An 18,641-nucleotide genomic window follows, 5' to 3' on the forward strand; every position below is an offset into this window, starting at 1 on the left:
CCACACCCCCCCATTGGGCTAGATCAAGACCCGGCCCACCCTTGTCAAGCCCTGCCAGGCAGGGGGGCATAGCCTCAGGTCCCCTGGCCCGGTGCCAGGACGGGGGGCATGGCCTGAGGTCCCCCACCCCAGACCAGGGCGGGGGGCGTGCCTTGAGGTCCTCCGTCAAGCTCCACCAGGTGGGGGACACGGCCTGAGATCCCCTGTCAAGCCCCACTGGGTGGGAGGCATGGCCTGAGGTCCCCCGTCAAGCCCCGCCAGGTGGGGGGGGGCGCAGCCTCAGGTCCCCCGGCCCAGCACTAGGAGGGGGGAGTAGCCTCAGGTCCCCTGTCAAGCCCTGCTGGGTGGAGGCGCGGCCTGAGTTCCCCTGACCCAGCACTGTGGGTGCACCTTGAGGTCCCCCGTCAAGCCCCTCTGGGTGGGGGGCACAGCCTGAGGTCCCCTGTCAAGCCCAGCCTGGCAGAGGGGCGCAGCCTCAGGTCCCCTGGCCCAGCACCAGGACGGGAAGTGCACCTTGAGGTCCCCTGTCAAGCCCTGCCAGGTGGGGGGCGTGGCCTGAAGTCCCCTGTCAAGCCCCACCTGGTGGGGGGCATGGCCTGAGGTCCCCTGTCAAGCCCAGCCTGGCAGAGGGGCGCAGCCTCAGGTCCCCTGGCCCAGCACCAGGACGGGAAGTGCACCTTGAGGTCCCCTGTCAAGCCCTGCTGGGTGGGGGACACAGCGTTAGGTCCCCTCTCAAGCCCCACGGGGGCAGGGGAGGGCGTAGCCTCAGGTACCTGCTGATTGTTCATTAAGGCTCCTTATGGACACTTGGCCTCAGCTGTGGGTGCAGCCATCTTTGTGACAAAGTGATGGTCAATTAGCATATTCCCTCTTTATTAGACAGGATTAGTCCTAGGCTCTTAAAGGAAAGAGTATCAAAGAATCTGTGACTATCTTTTTAAAGCTCCAGAGATCCTAAAACCCCTTCCAAAATAATCATTATGACTATTTTGTTGTACTTACAACCAGAACTTTTCTCATGCAAATATACATCTACTTTAAAAAATAAAAATGGTATCACATAATATACATACTGTAGTTTATTACTATTTTATTTAATGTTCAAATAGGTGATAATGTGCACAATATAAAACTTGAAAGGTACAGAAGCACCAAAAAAAAAAAAAAAATGCAGTTAAAAGTGAGTCTCCTGCCTGGCTGGTGTGGCTCAGTGGATTGAGCATCATCCCATGGACCAAGAGGTCCTGGGTCCAATTCCCTGTCAGGGCACATGCCCAGGTTGCAGGCTCGATCCCCAGTGGGGGATGTTTGAGGAGGGGCAGCTGATCGATGTTTCTCTCTCATTGGTGTTTCTATCTCTCTATATTTCTCCCTTCCTCTCTCTCTAACATCAATAAAAACATATTTAAAGAAATAAATAAAGAGCTGCAGAGTATTTCCTTGAATGGAAGTACCAGAGTTTATTTAATATGTACTACTTTGTAACTATTACTGTGATTTAGAAATCCTATATAATAAAAGTGTAGTATGCAAATTGTTCCCTCGACCCAGAGTTCATTCGAGAGTTCGACCAGGGGGCAGGCTGGCCTGGGGAAGGGAGGGAGTATCCAGCCGGCAGGCGCTAGAAACCCTACCAGTGCATCAATTTTGTGCACCAGGCCTCTAGTATATTATAAATGTCTTTGTCAGTAAATCTAGTGCTACATTATCATTTTTGTGGTTGCTCACCATGTGCTGTCATTTTGTCATCCTATCTAATAAAAGAGTAATATGCAAATTAACCATCACCCCGCTACACCCACCAGCCATGCCCACCAGCCACGCCCACCAGCCAATCAGGAGCGAGTATGCAAATTAACCCAACTAAGATGTCTGGGGCCATGGAGAGAGCAGGAGGGAGGCTTGGGTTTCCCCGGTGATGGAGGAAGCCAATTTTCCACACACCCTGGCCAGCCCAGGCCTCCACTCCAGGCTACAAAGTTTTAATTAGAGAAGATAAATAAATCCAAAAAAAAATGGTGGCAGCCACGGAGCTGGAGAGAGCAGGAGGTTAGGGTTGCCCCCAGCGATGGAGGAAGCCAAGCTTTCCGCACACCCTGGCCGGCCTAGGCCTCCACTCAAGGCTACAAAGTTTCAATTATAGAAGATAAATAAATCCCAACAGAAATGGCTGCCGCCACAGAGCAAGCAGGAGGCTTGGCTCCTCTCCAGGCTACAAAGTTTCAATTATAGAAGATAAATAAATTCCAACAGAAATGGCTGCCGCCACAGAGCAAGCAGAAGGCTTGGCTCCTCTCCAGGCTACAAAGTTTCAATTGTAGAAGATAAATAAACCCCAGATACCAGGGCCTCCGCTTGGGTCGCCGGGGGGCGTGGCTGTCCTGCAACCACCACAGGCCCCTCTCCCAGGCTGCCCCATGCCCCAAGGGAACCCCCACCCTGATCTGGGACACCCTTCAGGGCAAACCACCGAACCCCACCTGTGCACCAGGCCTCTATCCTATCTAATAAAAGAATAATATGCAGCCAAAACCGGTTTGGCTCAGTGGATAGAGTGTCGGCCTGCGGACTTAAGGGTCCCGGGTTCGATTCCGGTCAAGGGCATGTACCTCAGTTGCGGGCACATCCCCAGTGGGAGGTGTGCAGCAGGCAGCTGATCGATGTTTCTCTCTCATCGATGTTTCTAGCTCTCTATCCCTCTCCCTTCCTCTCTGTAAAATATCAATAAAATATATTTTTTAAAAAAACGAATAATATGCAAATTGACTGTCACTCCAACACACAAGATGGCTGCCCCCATGTGGTCAAAGATGACTACCCCCATGTGGACACAAGATGGCTGCCACAAGATGGCCAGCAGGGGAGGGCATTTGTGAGGGACCAGGCCTGCAAGGGAGGGCAGTTGTGGGCAATCAGGCCAGCAGGGGAGGGCACTTAGGGGGGACCCAGGCCTGCAGGGGAGAGCAGTTGTGGGGGGGATCAGGCCTGCAGGGGAGGGCAGTTAGGGGTGACCAGGCCTGCAGGGGAGGGCAGTTAGGAGTGACCAGGCCTGCAGGGGAGGGCAGTTAGGAGTGACCAGGCCTGCAGGGGAGGGCAGTTAAGGGCAAACAGGCTGGCAGGGGAGCAGTTAGGCATCAATCAGGCTGGCAGGGGAGTCGTTAGGGCGTGATCAGGCTGGCAGGCAGAAGCGGTTAGGGGCAATCAGGAAGGCAGGCAGGCGAGCAGTTGGGAGCCAGCAGTCCTGGATTGTGAGAGGGATGTCCGACTGCCCGTTTAGGCCCAATCCTTGGGCCTAAACAGGCAGTCGGACATCCCTCGAGGGGTCCCAGATTGGAGAGGGTGCAGGCTGGGCTGAGGGACGCCGCACCCCCCCCCCATGCACGAATTTTGTGCACCGGGCCTCTAGTAATATGATAAGAAGACAGAAACAATCACATGGTGCATGATTCCATTTATATGAATGTCCAGAATAGGCATATCTATAGACAAAGAAAGTAGATTGGTAGTTGCTTGGGGGTGGGGTGGGTGAGGGTGGTGATGACTACAGGGTTTCTTTTGGGGGTGATGAAAATGTTCTAAAGTTGATAGTGGTGATAGTGCACAACTGTGTGAATATACTAAAAACCAATTAATTGTGCATTTTAAAAAGGTGAGTTGTATGGTATGTGAATTATATTTCAATAAAGCTGATACCAAAAACAAACAAAAAACAACTCCACCACGCTGAATATCTCTTTCCAGGAGTAGGTGGGTTTATTATTTACTCCCTGAAGCTATTAAGCCAGATGTGCTTCTTCACCCCCAGCCATGCATCATTAAGAACCTTTTCTCTATCACATCTACTAAGATATCATCCTGTCCAGGAAAGACCAGGACACACCAGTTGACTCCATGATGGTGCAATGAAATTATCACAAGGAGGTGGCTAGGGTCAGACTCAGAGCCACTGATGGATGAGACATCAAATGTCTGTGTCTGCTGCAAAGGTGACTGGAGCCCATGGTAGAAGCCAAAGTGACAGGGGCTAGCAAATCCAGGAGTGATTGTTAAAGGTGAGGATGATGATGGTTGTGGTGGTGGTGATTAGAGTTGCAGTTACTGAGCATTTACAAGAAGTCAGGTCTATAATGACATTATTTCTTTCTATCCTCATGACAATCTTCTGAGATAAAAGTTATTACCATCCCTATTTTAGGTATGGGGAAACTGAGGTTCAAAGAAGTAAAATAACTGGGCGAAGGTCAAATTGGATCTTAGGTGAACCATGGTCAATGATATTAAAATTCTCCCAATGTCCCTTGTCCTAGCAGATTTCAGGGACCTTTGCACATTAATTTCAGGAACCTTTAAACATAAAAGAGGTTGTATAGGCAAAAGGGTGGCTCCTTGGAGGCCACAGGCCTTCCTCACACACAATCTGTCCCAGGCCCAGCATCTGCTGAACAAGTGCTTAGAGGTTTATTCCTCTCCTAGGCACACTGAGGACGAGGATGGAAGCTGTAATTGGACCAGATGCAGAAATGAGAGTTGACCCAGACCAGCACTTCCAGGTATCTGGAGGGAAGAAGCAACTACCACACAGTGCCACTCAGCAGCATGTGAGCAGGGCAGCATGGGACTTGGACCTAACTTCCCTCTGTGGCCCTTAGCTTCCTCCTCAGCTGTCCTGAAGAGCTGGTCTGTCTGAGTGTTGAGGACAATCCCATGCATGCAACTGTCTCGATGCTCTCCAGGATCTGAGGCACTGGTCACAGAGTGGGGCTCTGACCCACTCTCGGGACCCCTTCTTATACCACTGAACCTGTCATGAGTTTAATTGTGTCCCTTAAAAAGATATGTTGACATCCTAACACCCAGCACCTTTGAATGTGACCTTATTTGGAAATAGGGTCCTTGCAGATGTAATTGGGCTAAGATGAAGTCATTAAGGTAGGCCCTAATCCAATATGACTGATATGCTAATGAGAAGAGGAAACACCACGTGAAGACAGAGTTGGAGAACATCCTGTGGTGGAGGCAGAGACTGAAGTGCTGTGTCTGCAAACCAAGGAACGCCTGGGGCTACCAGAAGCTGGAAGAGGCAAGGAGAGGGCCTCACATAGAGGCTTCCAAGGAAGCAAGGCCCTGCCAACACCTTGATTTCAGACTTCTGGCCTCCAGAACTATGAGAGAATAAATTTCTATTGTTTAAAGCCACCACGTTTATGGTACTTTGTTACAGTAGCCCTATGAAACTAATACGGGCCCCCAACATGCTTACATGCCCCAGCCATACCACCCATTTCTCTGTTTCTCCACAGGCCAAGTTCCTTCTCACAACCTCAGGGCCTTTATATGTGCTGCTCTTCCACAACGTTCTACCAGGGGTGGGCAAACTTTTTGACTCGAAGGCCACAATGGGTTCTTAAACTGGACCGGAGGGCCGGAACAAAAGCATGGATGGAGTGTTTGTGTGAACTAATATAAATTCAAAGTAAAGGAGCGGAGGGGAGAGCAAGAGAACCCTCCGCTCTTTCGGCTCCGCGGGCCGGATAGAACAGCCGAACGGGCTGGATCCGGCCCGCGGGCCGTAGTTTGCCCACGGCTGTAACACCAATATCTTCCCCACCTCCCTTCACTTGCTCCTTCTGAAGCATAGTGACGACCTGGCCTATAAAATAAAGGATCTTCCTCTAGGAAAAAGGAAAGAACAGGTTTTGAAGGAAAAGCAGGTTTCAGAGGAAATGATGACTGGTGTGGAGTTGGCAGCAGCGGTGCCACCCAGGGGAGTTGGTGCTAGACAGCAGAGCACGATCCTGGAGGCCTGAGGCTGCTTGACAGCTGGGCCTTGAGGCACTCCTGCAGGACTCTGCTCAGACATACTCTTGGGCAAGGTTGACTTTCTTTGGTTTTGAAACAGCTGAGACCTTGTCCATGTTAGTGGACCCCTTTGTGAGCCAATTTTAGGGGAGAGACTATGTAGGGAATTACCTCCATTCTTAGGAAATGATTTTCAAAACCAAAAGAGTTTTCAGGAAGCTTCGTTGCTCCTGGGAGGCCCCTGGCATCTATGAATGTGTTGTGTCCTCATGAGTCTGGTTGTGATGTGGGGGTGGGTCAAGGCAAGGACCTTCTGACTAGGCAGAAATGAACTGCTGCTGCTCTGTGGTTGGCACCCCAATCCCACTCTCCGGACCTGCCCATCCTCAAGTCAGATCAGCGTATAAGGTTGCCAGGAAGTGGCCAGAGACACTCCCTACTCCATATAAGCATGAAACAGGATCTTGGTACTTTCCACTTTTCCCTGGAAATCAAGGCACAGAGCAAGGCGCCTTTTGGAGCAACCCACCTGACATCCGGTCCTGCCTCCCTCATCTACTGTCTGTGGGGCCTGGGAACGTTAATTCAGCTCATTAAGCCTCAGATTATCCATCTGTAAATGGGAATGGTATTATACCTAACTGACAGGGTGGCTGATTGGATTAAGTGAATACTAGTAAATATACATAACACTTGCCATAATATATTATTATTATCCATGAGGCTGCCTTTTTTGGCTGGAACCACCATATTCTCTCTGAGAAATCTCAGGCGTGGCCACTTCCTGTAAAGAGCCCAAACCCTGCACTCCCCTGCTGGCTTTCTGCTCCTACCAAGCCCTTTACTCTGAAAGGCTGTTATTACAGGAAATAACTGTTTGTTTTCCCCGCCTCCCTCCCTCCTCCATATCACAGTCTTCAGAAAAAGAGGATCTCATCCAGAAATCAGAATATAAGCAGTCAGGCAGGAAGCATGGTGTAGTATGTGCTGTCTTAGGCTGGGTGTGTGGAGTCCCGCATAGGTATTGGTAGAGTTTGTTTAATTGTGGGGGCTTAAGGGGAATCTGGTGTTCAGGTTGTGGTTCAGGGGAGTGTGAGAGAATTTCTGAACACCCTTGACTTTGGGGTAGCAAACTGCAGGAATGGGAGCCTTCACAAGCTTTCGAACCACACACTCCAGGACTGGGTGTGACTCATTAGACAGAGCCTTTCGGGGAGGGCTCTTCCCCCCTCCCTGGGGGCGGGAAATACCCTCCTCTCCAATGTACTCTGAGGTGTGGTCTGAGATGTCAGGGCTGGAGTGTTGTAGAGAAAGCTTCAAATTGTTTTTAACTTTCCATTTTCAGGCTGCACCCGGAGAGGCTGCTTTTAGTCACTGGGAGCTATTGCGCTGAGCCTTCTCTTCCTGTTGTCTCCCAGAAACAACTTTGTGTCTGGCAGTAGAAGGTAAGATCAGGAGCAGCCCAGCCAAAGCTCCAAGGCTGAGGCCCCTGGGGATCCTTTCTGGCTAATATCCTTCCTGGGGAGAGGAAAGCCCAGATCCTCGAGTGTCCCGAGGTGGGTGGCACCTCATAGGTCTGGGTCTGGGAGAGTTGCTGCCTTCTTTCTTCACTGCCCCGCAGTCTCCCTGGGGTTGGATGGGATGTGTGTGTATAAATCCATGCTCTTTTCCACCTCTTCTGTTTTCAACAAATCCCTCCTGGACTGGAACTCTGGGATGCTGTATGCCCAGCCTGTCCCCCAGAGGTGTCTCCAAAAGCAGCCCCTGGGTATGGCTGGTCATGGGGAGAGCTGGGGGAAGGTGCCCAGCCAGGGCCTCAATCCTGGAATGACAGGAGAGTGAGAGGAGCATGGCCATGGATTTCTTGGTACCTACAGATGCCCCACTCCAGCTTGCACCCATCCATCCCTCGGCCCAGGAGTCACAAGGCCAAGAAGGCAGCCTTTGCCCTGCTGATTGCCTGTCTGGCAGCCCTTTGGGGCTTGGGGAAGCCGCCATCGCACATTCTCTGGTGGCTGGTGCTCCACCTGATCTCCCAGCAGCTGCGACTGCTGTTCAAACGAGTCTGCAGTCTGGTCGAGGAACTATGCCACGTCCATTCCAGGTGACTCCCTGCAGCACCCATGGTGATTGGGCACACATGTCTCACTCCCTTGACCCCCATCCCTGCCCCTCCTTGAATCTCTCTAGCTGAGCTGTCATCTGCAGGTACCAGGGCAGCTACTGGAGGGCTGTGCAGGCCTGTCTGGGCTGCCCCATCCGCTATGGGGCCCTACTGCTGGTGTCCTGCTATTTCTATGACTCCTTTCCAAACAAAGCTTGGATGCTTTCCCTCCTGGGCCTCTCAGAGGCACTGAGCATCCTCCTGGACGTCCAGGTATGACACAGTGGGAAGTGGAGGGCATGGTCAAGTGGAGGCTGTGGCTAGTGTGACCTGCTCTGAGCTCAGTACTAGGAGTGGGACTAGTTTAGAAGTTAGTTCTTGGAGTGGAACATATAATGTCCTGGAACAGCGGGGTCAGCAATGGCAGAAAAGCAGCAGCAGGCTGAGAAATCTTGGAGGAGGAGGGTTCTAGTTGTCCTTTATGGAGGTCTCCCCCTGCCCCACTCTTCTGTCCACAGGGGCTGTCCCCAGCTGAGGTCTCTACAGTCTGTGAACAAAGAAACTTCAACGTGGCACATGGGCTGGCATGGTCATTTTATATCGGGTACCTGCGGCTGGTCCTACCAGGTAGGCCATCCTCTATGTCCCCATTCTAGATCTACAAGACACACAAACAATAAGACACATCGTTTCCACAACTCAGTATATTTTTCAAAGTATTTTCATGTCCAACAAATCATTTGATTCCCAAAACATTCCTCTAGGCATGAAGAATGTTGTTATGCCTGGTTTAGAGGAAGAAATATTAAGTGACTTGTCCAAGGTCACCTCTGACTTCTTTCAATAACTACTTATTGCATGCTGTGTGCCTTTCATGTGCATTTTCCTCTTTTAATTCACAACCTATGAGGAAGGGATAATCATCTTCCTGCTTAAAAGATAAGAAAATTGTGGTTCTGAGAGATAAAGTGACTTATCCCAAGTCACATAGCTTAGTGAGAGGAGACAGCATTTGAATCCAGGTCTGTCCAGGGCTTGAACCTTTGACACTACTGTGAATCTATGTGTTATGTCTCATTCTTCTGACTGGCCAACCAAGGCTAGGGTTCTCCCATATCTTGTTTCTGCCTTCCCTTGACACCAGGGCTTCTGCTAGGAAATGGCTCATGCTAAAGGCCAGACTCAGTGCACTTGCGGGTGCTGACAATGTCACCTTGCCTCTGCCTGCCTGTCAAAGGCCTGAAAGCTGTGGTGGGAAGGAGTTGTGCTGACAGAAATCTGGATAAAGAACAAGTGAAGGGGAAAGCAGTGGTAGGAGTATTTGGAGGGGAGGAAAGGGTTCTTGGATGTGCTGTACCCTCCTGGCCTCCTAGACAGTACTAGGGGACTGGACCCTCGGTTCTTTTGCATGTACACATTGAGGGGAACCAATGATCCAATGGGAGACAAGGTCAGTGGGATTGACTTCTTGGGCCTCTCCACCTCAGGGCTTCCGGCCCGGATCCGTAGTTACAATCGGCTCCACAACAATATGCTACGAGGCGCAGGAAGCCATCGGCTATACATCCTCTTCCCATTGGACTGTGGGGTGCCTGATGACCTGAGTGTGGTTGACCCCAACATTCGCTTCCTGCATGAGCTGCCCCCGCAATACACTGACCGTGCTGGCATCAAGGGCCGGGTTTACACCAACAGCATCTATGAGCTTCTGGAGAACGGGAGGCTGGTGAGTGTGCAGGAAGGTGGGTCCTGCTGGAGAGGATCAGACCTAGAGCCTCAGAACTCGGCGCACTGGCCAACCACTGATAAAAATTTACTGCCCTCCTCTGAGCCTTAGTTTCCCCAGTGAGTCCCAGGGCTGGACAAGATTCAACGCTGAACGCGGATAATAAGTAACATTTACTGAACACTTATGCATGCCAGATGCTATTCTAGTTGCTTATCTAACCACCTCAATGAATCCTCACCACCACTCTATGGGGTAGGGACTGTTACAACCCCTATTCTACAGATGACGAAACTGACTCAGAGAAAAAGGGAGAAAGCGGACAATTTCAACTTGAGTATATGATGCTTTTTTTAAAAAACACCTATTTTTGTTGTTAATCCTCAACCGAGGCTATTTTCCATTGATTTTTTTAGAGAAAGTGAAAGAAAGGGGGAGAGTCAGAGAGGGAGAAACATCCATGTGAGAGAGACACATCGATTGGTTGTCTCCCTAATGCCCCAACCAGGGCCAGGGATCGAGCCTGCAACTGAGGTACATGCCCTTGACTGGAATCGAACCTACGGCCCCTCAGTCCTTGGGCCAATGCTCTATCCACTGAGCCAAACCGGCTAGGGCCGTGGTCGGCAAACTGCGGCTCGCGAGCCACATGCGGCTCTTTGGCCCCTTGAGTGTGGCTCGTCCACAAAATACCACGGCCTGGGCGAGTCTATTTTGAAGAAGTGGCGTTAGGAGAAGTTTAAGTTTAAAAAATTTGGCTCTCAAAAGAAATTTCAATCGTTGTACTATTGATATTTGGCTCTGTTGACTAATGAGTTTGCCGACCACTGGGCTAGGGCACCATGCTTTTGACCATAAAGCTGCCCTAGATGAAGGCTGTGAGAACATCTGATGGATTGCACACGGGTGGGTGGGGAGACCCAGACCACAGGTGAACCCCGGAGCCTCGCCTTCAGACTTGATTTCAAACTGGAGCAGTTGACAGCCCAGCTTGGTGGGCCTTGCCCTGGGATCCTAGGAGGAGGATCAGTGAAGGGTACATTTAGCTGAGCCCTGGCCCTGATCTTAGGAGTGGGATGCCCGAGGCAAAAGATAACCAGAGAGCATAACCCCATTAGGGCAGCACCTGCCAGGACTCCATCTCTACAGACTGAGGGAGTGGGGTCCTTGCAGTGGTACTGGGGTCCAGAGTCTGTCTGCCCTGGTTTAGTTTGATCTTCCTCTCATTTTCTCCAGGTGGGCACCTGCGTTCTGGAGTATGCCACCCCCTTGCAGACCCTGTTTGCCATGTCACAGGATAGCCGAGCTGGCTTCAGTCGGGAAGATCGGCTTGAGCAGGCTAAACTCTTCTGCCGGACACTTGAGGACATCCTGGCAGATGCCCCTGAGTGTCAGAACAACTGTCGCTTCATTGTCTATGAAGGTAAGGGATTGATAGTCTGGAGGACAGGAGGAGTCAGGGGATCCAGGGGTCTTCCAGGGGCGCAGAAGGAGATATGAAAGCATCATGCCCTGGGCCTTCCCGGGGGCTCAGGGCATTCAAGCCCTGCCCCTTCCTCCCATGAGAGAGGTCCACCTCCCCAGGTTGGGACACTTGGTTGCTCTGAAGTCTTGGCTATGGGTCTTGGGTGGAGCATGAAGAGGTGGGCTATAGGGTCTCTTCACTTCATCTGTCAAAGGAAGCAAAATATCCTAGGCCCCAGGCCAGGAATTAAGAGACTGACAGGGGCTGAAACCTCAGCTCTGCCACTCCTTCGCTGTATGATCTTGGGCAGGTCTCTGCCCTTCTCTAACCATCATCTCTAAAAGCAAGAGGGTAGAATTTCACTATCTCTAAAGCCATTTCTAGCTCTGGGATTCCATGAAGCTCTACCCACAATGGCTGGGATGGGGAGGGGGCATAGAGAGGTGGGTTGAAGGATCTGCCCAGCAAATCCTCTGGGGTATGTTGGAGTGGGAATGTGTCAGTTTCTCACTCCACTCCCCACCACCTTCTCCACCCGCATTCCAGAATCTGCAGAGGAAAGCAGCTTCTCCCTGTCACAGGAGATTCTCAGGCACCTGCAGCAGGAGGAAAGGGAGGAGGTTCCTGTGGGTAATGTGGGGACCTCGGTGGTGCCTGACTCTTCCACACTGAACCAAGAGCCTGAGCTCCTCATCAGTGAAATGGATCAGCCTCTCCCACTCCGCACAGATATCTTCTGAGGGCCACGGTCACCTTTGCCTGATCCCCCAGCGATTTCCAACACGCTGGCTTTCTTTAGGGGCTAGATGCCCAGCAAAGCTGTTTCCTCCCACAGGGGGGCCTCTTAAAGAAGTCACAGGGACTTGACTTCTCAAGATGAGTCCTATGACCTTGGGCAAGTTGTTTTACATGAGCCTCAGTGTCCTCGTCTATGAAATGGGATCATGATTGCCCTGCCTACCTCACAGGGTTGTTGTGAGGACAATGACTGCATAGATGTTTCTTGTAAACTCTAATTGCAAGGTAAACTTAAGGAATGTGCCAGGTGTCTTCCATTGGACCCTCTGGACCTACTTTTTCACCTTTCTCTGCTTCCTTTTGCCCTGGGATAGCATCAACAGGCTCTCTTGCCTCTTGGCTTCTGTTTACGTTTGGTCAATGGGAGAATGGAGGAGAATGAGGTTAAAGTATTTATTTCCCTAGCACTCCCCTGCGGTGTCAAGGTCACTGTGAACTCACTGTATCTCTTGACCAAACTAGCTCAGGAACCCTGTCTCTGTCCAGGTCCCATGAACTGCTTCCTCCCCTTGCCCCTTTAGGCCTAGCAGCAGTATCGGCTCCCTACTGTTGCTCATCCTGTAATACTCACCCTCTGCTTTTGGTTTCCTTATACCAGCCTTTTCTAAATGGTCCCCCCTTTAAACTCCTCAGATTACACATTTCAGTGTGCATCTTTCTCCGACTAGACTCTGACTAATACAAACTATTGGCATTTATTATCTGCAATGTCCAAATCAGCTTGTACAGACGTGCTTCCTTACACCCCTCCTCATCCATGGCAGTGGGGTGGTGGGTATCATTTCAATTTGGACAGAACCCACAGGCAGGCTGAGGGCAGAGGGTTGGGAAGCACCCCCACTCCACCTATCCTTTCAGTGCCCTTGTCTCCAGTGGAAGGTTTAGGGGGTAGGGAGGGACCAGGGGCGGCCTGAGGGAGCACACAGATACCATGAGCTGTGCCCTGGGCAAGGGGTTGCTCAAAGAAGCAGGGGCCACTAAATAAACATCCCCTGATGAGAGAGCCTGCATGAGGGATAAAGTGGGGAGAGGATTTGTGTGAGGAGGTGGGACATTCTATGGGGGACCTTGGACAGCACAGCCCATCACCTGCCATACCTTTTGCTATTGCTGTTAGAACTGAGCCACTGCAATGACACTGTGGTGGCAAAATTGCCCCCATCTGGGAGGGGAGATGGCCCATTTCTACCAGTTCCATTCATTCCACCCAGAAATTGTTTCCTTCCTCCCTCCTACCTTTGTTTTTGTTGCAACTGTTCAATATGCATATCTGAGTACAGCATGCTGTGGAGAAAGGCTCCACACATAGACACACATTTGCCAGAAGGAACCGACTGCCCCTAAGGATGACAGAGCCAAAAGAGTGAGGAGAAACAGTCCCTTCCTCTCCCCAGCTGTCCCAGCCACTCTGTCCTCAAGGTCTGAAGATCTTCCAACATCACACCTATACCTAGAAACCAGACCAGAATCAAAGGCCTCCCCAACATGACTTTCCCCACCCTCCAGCCCCCAACATGGTGCAGACTGCCTCAGGTTCAAATCCTGATCCACCACTTAGCACATGTGTCCACCTGGATGTCTTAATATTTCCAACTGTAAAATGGGAATAACAATGGTTCTCTTCTCAAGGTTGTTATGAGGAGTGAATGGCATATCTGCAGGCCCATGGAGGAAGCCAGTGCCAAGCACGTAGCTGGCCTTCAAGAAGGAATAGCTATTAAGATTATAACTGCCTCTCATTAACCCAAAGGTGGCAAGCCAGTCCTCTGCACACATAATCTCCAACTCTGTTCCTCTATCTTCTGTTCTTTCCCAGCCTTACTGACTGTGGGCAATCCCAGAGTTGACTTGTTCCCCAGGGTAAAGCACCCAGAGGTTCCTCCATAAATGTCTGTCTGCACCTTCCTGACTGCACATAAATGAAGCCCAGAGGTGCCAGAGAAAGAGGTACCTTTCCAGGGAGCCCCTGGGAGACTCAGTTCTGCCTTCCTGGCCTCTTGCATCTTCCCAACCTCCATGTCTCTCCCCCTGTAGGCCTTCTCCTCACTCCTTTCTTCCTCTATAAAAGCTCCACGAAGCTCCCTTTCCTACCCTGTTTTCCTATACCAGCTGGACTTGTGAAATTTCCTGGGGTAAATTCTAGGCTAGTTTCAACAGGCCCATGCACACAAAAAGTAGGAGGTAAAGAGAACTCCCAAATTTTCCCCATTGCATCATAGGAAGGCTAGACAGAGTCTTGCCCCAAGATAGTGGAGGGCATTCAAAAACAATTTGGGAGCTATAATTGGTGCTTGGGGCTTTACAAGGGCCTTGAAAGTTGTTAACAAGTCCTGGGCCCTGACAGCCAAAAGGATGTCCCTCAATCAGTGAAGGGCAACAGCTTTTCCTTCTTTTCCCTGAGTCCCAGAGAAGGCAGAGCCCTGGGTTCTTTGCTTTGGCACTCTCTGGCTGGCCCTCACAGGACCTGGGGGCTGGGGCAGCAGAGCCTCTAGAGGGAGACTCTAACATCCCTTCACAGGGATAGGGCAGGGTGGTGGAATCTTCCAAGCCAGACTTACCTTGACACCCAAAGGAGAGGAGATTAGGGGTGGGAGGAGGGAAGGACTCGGAGAAGGAGGTTCAGGGGTCTGGTGGTCCCTGAAGAGGATGGAGTAGCTTTGTAAGGGCAGCCTTGGGCATTTGGAATGCTCATAGCACCATGTGTCTGGGCAGGGCCCTCAAGCTTCTTTATTTCCCCTGTCCGCATCAAGGCTGTCTCTGTATTCTGCCCGGAGGGCAGCTCCAGCTTAGTCCATGTGTGCACTTCCAAAGATCTGACGCCCAGGCCCCAATTTGCCTTTGCCCTAATTCTCTGTCCAGTTTCTTGTTCTGACCAGGTCTGGCCTACTTTCCAAAGTCTTCCTCCTACAGATATGTGACTTCGTCGATGCTGAGCCTAGGCCCGTCTGGCACAAGGCAGGAGCCAGAGACAGGAGGGTCCTGCTGGGTGTCTCCATGAATGTCCTGGGAGCCCAGCACTCGCCAGTGGATGAGGTAGATGCCACCCTCTGGCTTTGGGGCTGGTGGCTCTGTGGGGAGAGTGGCACGGCCCTGGTGTAGACTTGGCCCAAAGTGGACTGCCACCACGATACAGACGGCCAGCAGGACAAAGATAGCGATGATCACAGAGAGCAGAGTCAGCCCATCCTCTCGAGGTGGTTCCCAGGCCCCACTCAGCACCTCTGGAAGCTGCCTCTGCGTCTCCTGCCCCACTGAGCCGTTCACAGCTGAAGAAAGCCAGGGATAACGGTCAGCCTAGGAGGGGAGTGCAGAGAGAGAAGGTGACATGGGCATATACACACAGGAAAAGACCAAAATAGCGAGAGACAGGCAATCAAAGGGAACTGAAAGAGAGAGAGAGAGAGAGAGAGAGAGAGAACCTCAGGGGGAGAGAGAGAGGAATAGACACAAAGAAAGAGATAGAGTAAAGACATGGAGAGAGAGACAGAAGCATAGAGATAAATACACATAGCAACTGAGAGAATAAACGAAAGAAGAGGACAGACAGAGGGGAACATGGGAAGGAAGGAAGATACAAGAAAAAAAGAAAAGGAGTTAAAAAGAAAGCAGTGAAGATAGATACAGAGAGACAGAGACAGAGACAAAGTTGTTCAGAAAGGGACAAACAGGGACTTCATTACAGTCCGGCATATAGAGTTTGGTCCTGCAAGTCCCCTCTCACTGCCCTCTCTTCCCAGATCTCCTAATTCCTAAATAGGGCCTGTGTCCTGGGTCAGGAATCTTAGCACACTATGGGCTGCTGTCCCACATCCTGGGCAATGGGCAGTGATCAACTGCTTCTTAAAGTCCAGGGAAAAGGGAGTCATTGTGTTCAGCATCTTAGGTGCCCACTACGCACAAAGAAGGCAGAAACGGGGTGGGGGTAAGGGAAAGAGGAAGAGGAGACAGGAACCCCAGAAACTTGGCAAGGGGATACCCCCCCTTTGCCCCATAATACCCTGCCCCCCCCCCCAATCTCAGGATCAGGTTCCAGGGCCTGGAAGCGAGGGGGTGCCCAATGTGGTTTCCTGGACAGATTGAGGAGATACCATGCCAGCCTCTACCTCTTTCAGGGTCCCAGAGTTCTTCCACCTAAAGCTGGAGGTCATGACCCCTACCTCTCTCTCTCTCCCCACTGCTAAGTGTGGGGTTATGGAGAGGGGGTTGCCAGAAAGATAGCAAACCTCCAAACTCTAAACCCCAGAGCTGGTAAGGTCATCACAGGCTCAAGAAACTTTTTTTGCCCTGGCCGGTTTGGCTCAGTGGCTAGAGCGTCGGCCTGGGGACTGAGGGGTCGGGTTCGATTCCGGTCAAGGGCATGTACTTTAGTTGCGGGCACATCCTCAGTGGGGGGTGTGTGGGAGGCAGCTGATCGATGTCTCTCTCTCATCAATGTTTCCAACTCTCTATCCCTCTCCCTTCCTCTCTGTGAAAAATCAATAAAATATATTTTAAAAAAAAAAAAAGAAACTTTTTCTCGCTCACCTCATTGTCCCCAGCTGAACCATCAGAAGCAGACCCTTGGGGGTGGAGCCCCTCCCTTAACTCTGAGCCCTCAGCCTGGCTTTTCCTATGGGTAGGCATTTGAGGTCCAGGGCAAACACACTTCTTTTAGTCTCTCAGTCACACTGTCCACCCCAACACGTGTCCCTTTAAGAATGTGGAAAGCCTAATACCCCACCCCTCCCTGTGAGAGTCTGAGGTTCTCTGGGGCCCAGGCCACAGAGCTCCCAGGCAGGGGGTGGGGAAGCAGCTCCGGATGTGCAGGGGAAAAAGGAAGCACAGGCTGGTGAAAAGCAAGGGGCCCCTGCTGGGAGTCACGCCAGCCCGGCAGGACAGGGTGAGGGGAGAGTATACCTGGTGCATTGTCCCCCGGTGGGCAGTGGGCGCAAGACTCTCTCAAGACTGGTGACAAGCTGGGCAAAGGAGAGCCTGCCACCCCAGCTGGGCCCCTACCCGGACCTGCCACGTCCTACGGGGCTCACGGGGCACACACCCTCTGCACACACACCGTCAACGCTCTCTTCTGCGGTTTCACTTCCTTGAACATAGGCACAAACCCTGATGCCAGCTCTTAACTCTGATAGTACCTTGATCTTACTCCTTGAACCTCTTTTCATGCCCCCTGAGAGCTTTAGGAGCCTGGGTCTGCCTGCCCATCCTCCACCCGATCCCAGACACTTAGCCATTGTCCCTACCCAGCTGCCTGCCACCCAAAAGTATATACTGATTTCCCCACCCCAACCGATTATCCTTTGATTGATTTTTTTTTTTAACGCAATATCTCAAAAGTACTGGAAATCATAGACTATAATATACTAAATCTCTCTGGCCCAACTACCAGCTCTGTCCATCTCAATAGTTTGTCACATTTATTTCAAATATTTTAAAGAACTAAAATGCTACAAATAAAATAGAAGCCCCACTCCCTGATCTCTCCCTTCTTTCTCACCCCAGGGGTAACTATCTTGTTGAATTTGATGTTTATCATTCCCTTGCAAGGCATTATTTTCTCTTTGGGGTTTTTCATTTTTAGTTTTTACAAATATGAATTCTGAATGCCTCTGTATTTGTTAGGATGCAACTTCATTTGAGAATGTGTAAGTTACAAAAAATGCTCACCGGTCTCTCCTCTGTCTGAAGACAGTTTATAAAGGATAATCTTTTTGTCCCAACTAACTCCATGGGACCAGCGGTCCCTCATTCTGTCCTTTGTTGTGCATGCATCACCCTCCATTCCAGTGCAGAGACCAAGAGACCTCCAGCAACTTCCCTCACCCAGTGGCTTGATCCTGATTTAAAAAAATATATATTTTATTGATATTTTACAGAGAGGAAGGGAGAGAGATAGAGAGTTAGAAACATCGATGAGAGAGAAACACCAATCAGCTGCCTCCTGCACACCTCCCACTGGGGATGTGCTCACAACCAAGGTACATGCCCCTGACCGGAATCAAACCTGGGACCCCTCAGTCTGCAGGCCGACGCTCCATCCACTGAGCCAAACCGGTTTCGGCCTTGATCCTGATTTCTTGGCACTCAGCCAAGCTGCTCTATGCTCTGACATTCAGGAACTCCACTCAGACCTCCAAAAGCATTTGAGCCCAGGTCACTGGGCTGCTGACCTCTCCGGCTAAGTGAGTGAGACCAGTAGCAGGCTGGCCTCAACGTCAACTAGGAGGCTGATCCCCTCCCAATGTGCTCAAAGGCTGTGGGCGTTCTCTACCTCCCCCTTGAACCACTTAGACATTAGCCAGAGGGAATCTGGCTCCTGCCACAGTCCAGAGCTTCAGCCACTGCCTTTTGCCTCCTGCCTCCTCAAGACACATGTCCCATTGCTCTCACAGGCACCACCACTGGGGCTCCAGTCCTCAAATCTAAAAAGCCAATTTTTGGTCCTTCTAACGGCTAATTTTTCCTTCCCCACTCTCACCAGTCCTGGGTTTATCTCCTAAAGGGCTTGAGAAAGAATTAGAGGTGGCACTTCAGGGACCAGATTATTATTATTATTGTTATTGTTATTATTATTACATTCGTGCACTCGGGGGGGGGGGGGGAACGGGGAGGGTGCCTCAGCCCGGGCTGTGTCCTCTCACAGTCCAGGAGCCCTTGGGGGATATCCGACTAATGGCTTAGGCCCGCTCCCCTGGGCCTAAGCCGTGTGCCCAGCTCAGGGCTTTTGGCTGAGTGGTGCTCCCCCTGTGGGAGTG

General features: G+C 51.2%; 2 protein-coding genes across 2 annotated transcripts; one reads left to right on the forward strand and one right to left on the reverse strand.

Annotated features, from left to right (window-relative positions):
* Positions 1-6,706: 6,706 nt before the first annotated feature.
* On the forward strand, positions 6,707-12,148 carry STING1 (stimulator of interferon response cGAMP interactor 1). Its single transcript, XM_080673955.1, has 8 exons — positions 6,707-6,820; positions 7,145-7,244; positions 7,677-7,903; positions 8,008-8,176; positions 8,422-8,530; positions 9,391-9,629; positions 10,866-11,052; positions 11,641-12,148. Exons 3-8 carry the CDS (start codon positions 7,677-7,679, stop codon positions 11,832-11,834), a joined length of 1,125 nt encoding a protein of 374 aa, XP_080530081.1. The 5' UTR covers positions 6,707-6,820; positions 7,145-7,244; the 3' UTR covers positions 11,835-12,148.
* A 2,367-nt stretch (positions 12,149-14,515) lies between these two features.
* Positions 14,516-16,040, reverse strand: SMIM33 (small integral membrane protein 33; the record flags this gene model as incomplete). The annotated part of the gene is made up of 2 exons (XM_080673405.1): positions 14,516-15,186; positions 15,996-16,040. 2 exons carry the CDS (start codon positions 16,038-16,040, stop codon positions 14,797-14,799), a joined length of 435 nt encoding a protein of 144 aa, XP_080529531.1. The 3' UTR covers positions 14,516-14,796.
* Positions 16,041-18,641: the final 2,601 nt, after the last annotated feature.

This window comes from Plecotus auritus (assembly GCF_963455305.1).
Source record: "Plecotus auritus genome assembly, chromosome: 6".
NCBI classification, from domain to species: domain Eukaryota; kingdom Metazoa; phylum Chordata; class Mammalia; order Chiroptera; family Vespertilionidae; genus Plecotus; species Plecotus auritus.

Excerpts from the sequence above, each read along its gene's own strand:
- STING1 (XM_080673955.1), top strand. The coding sequence starts at position 7,677 with ATGCCCCACTCCAGCTTGCACCCATCCATCCCTCGGCCCAGGAGTCAC. Across the intron at positions 8,177-8,421 it reads GCATCCTCCTGGACGTCCAG|GGGCTGTCCCCAGCTGAGGT; the intron begins GTATGACACAGT and ends TTCTGTCCACAG. Across the intron at positions 11,053-11,640 it reads TCGCTTCATTGTCTATGAAG|AATCTGCAGAGGAAAGCAGC; the intron begins GTAAGGGATTGA and ends CCCGCATTCCAG.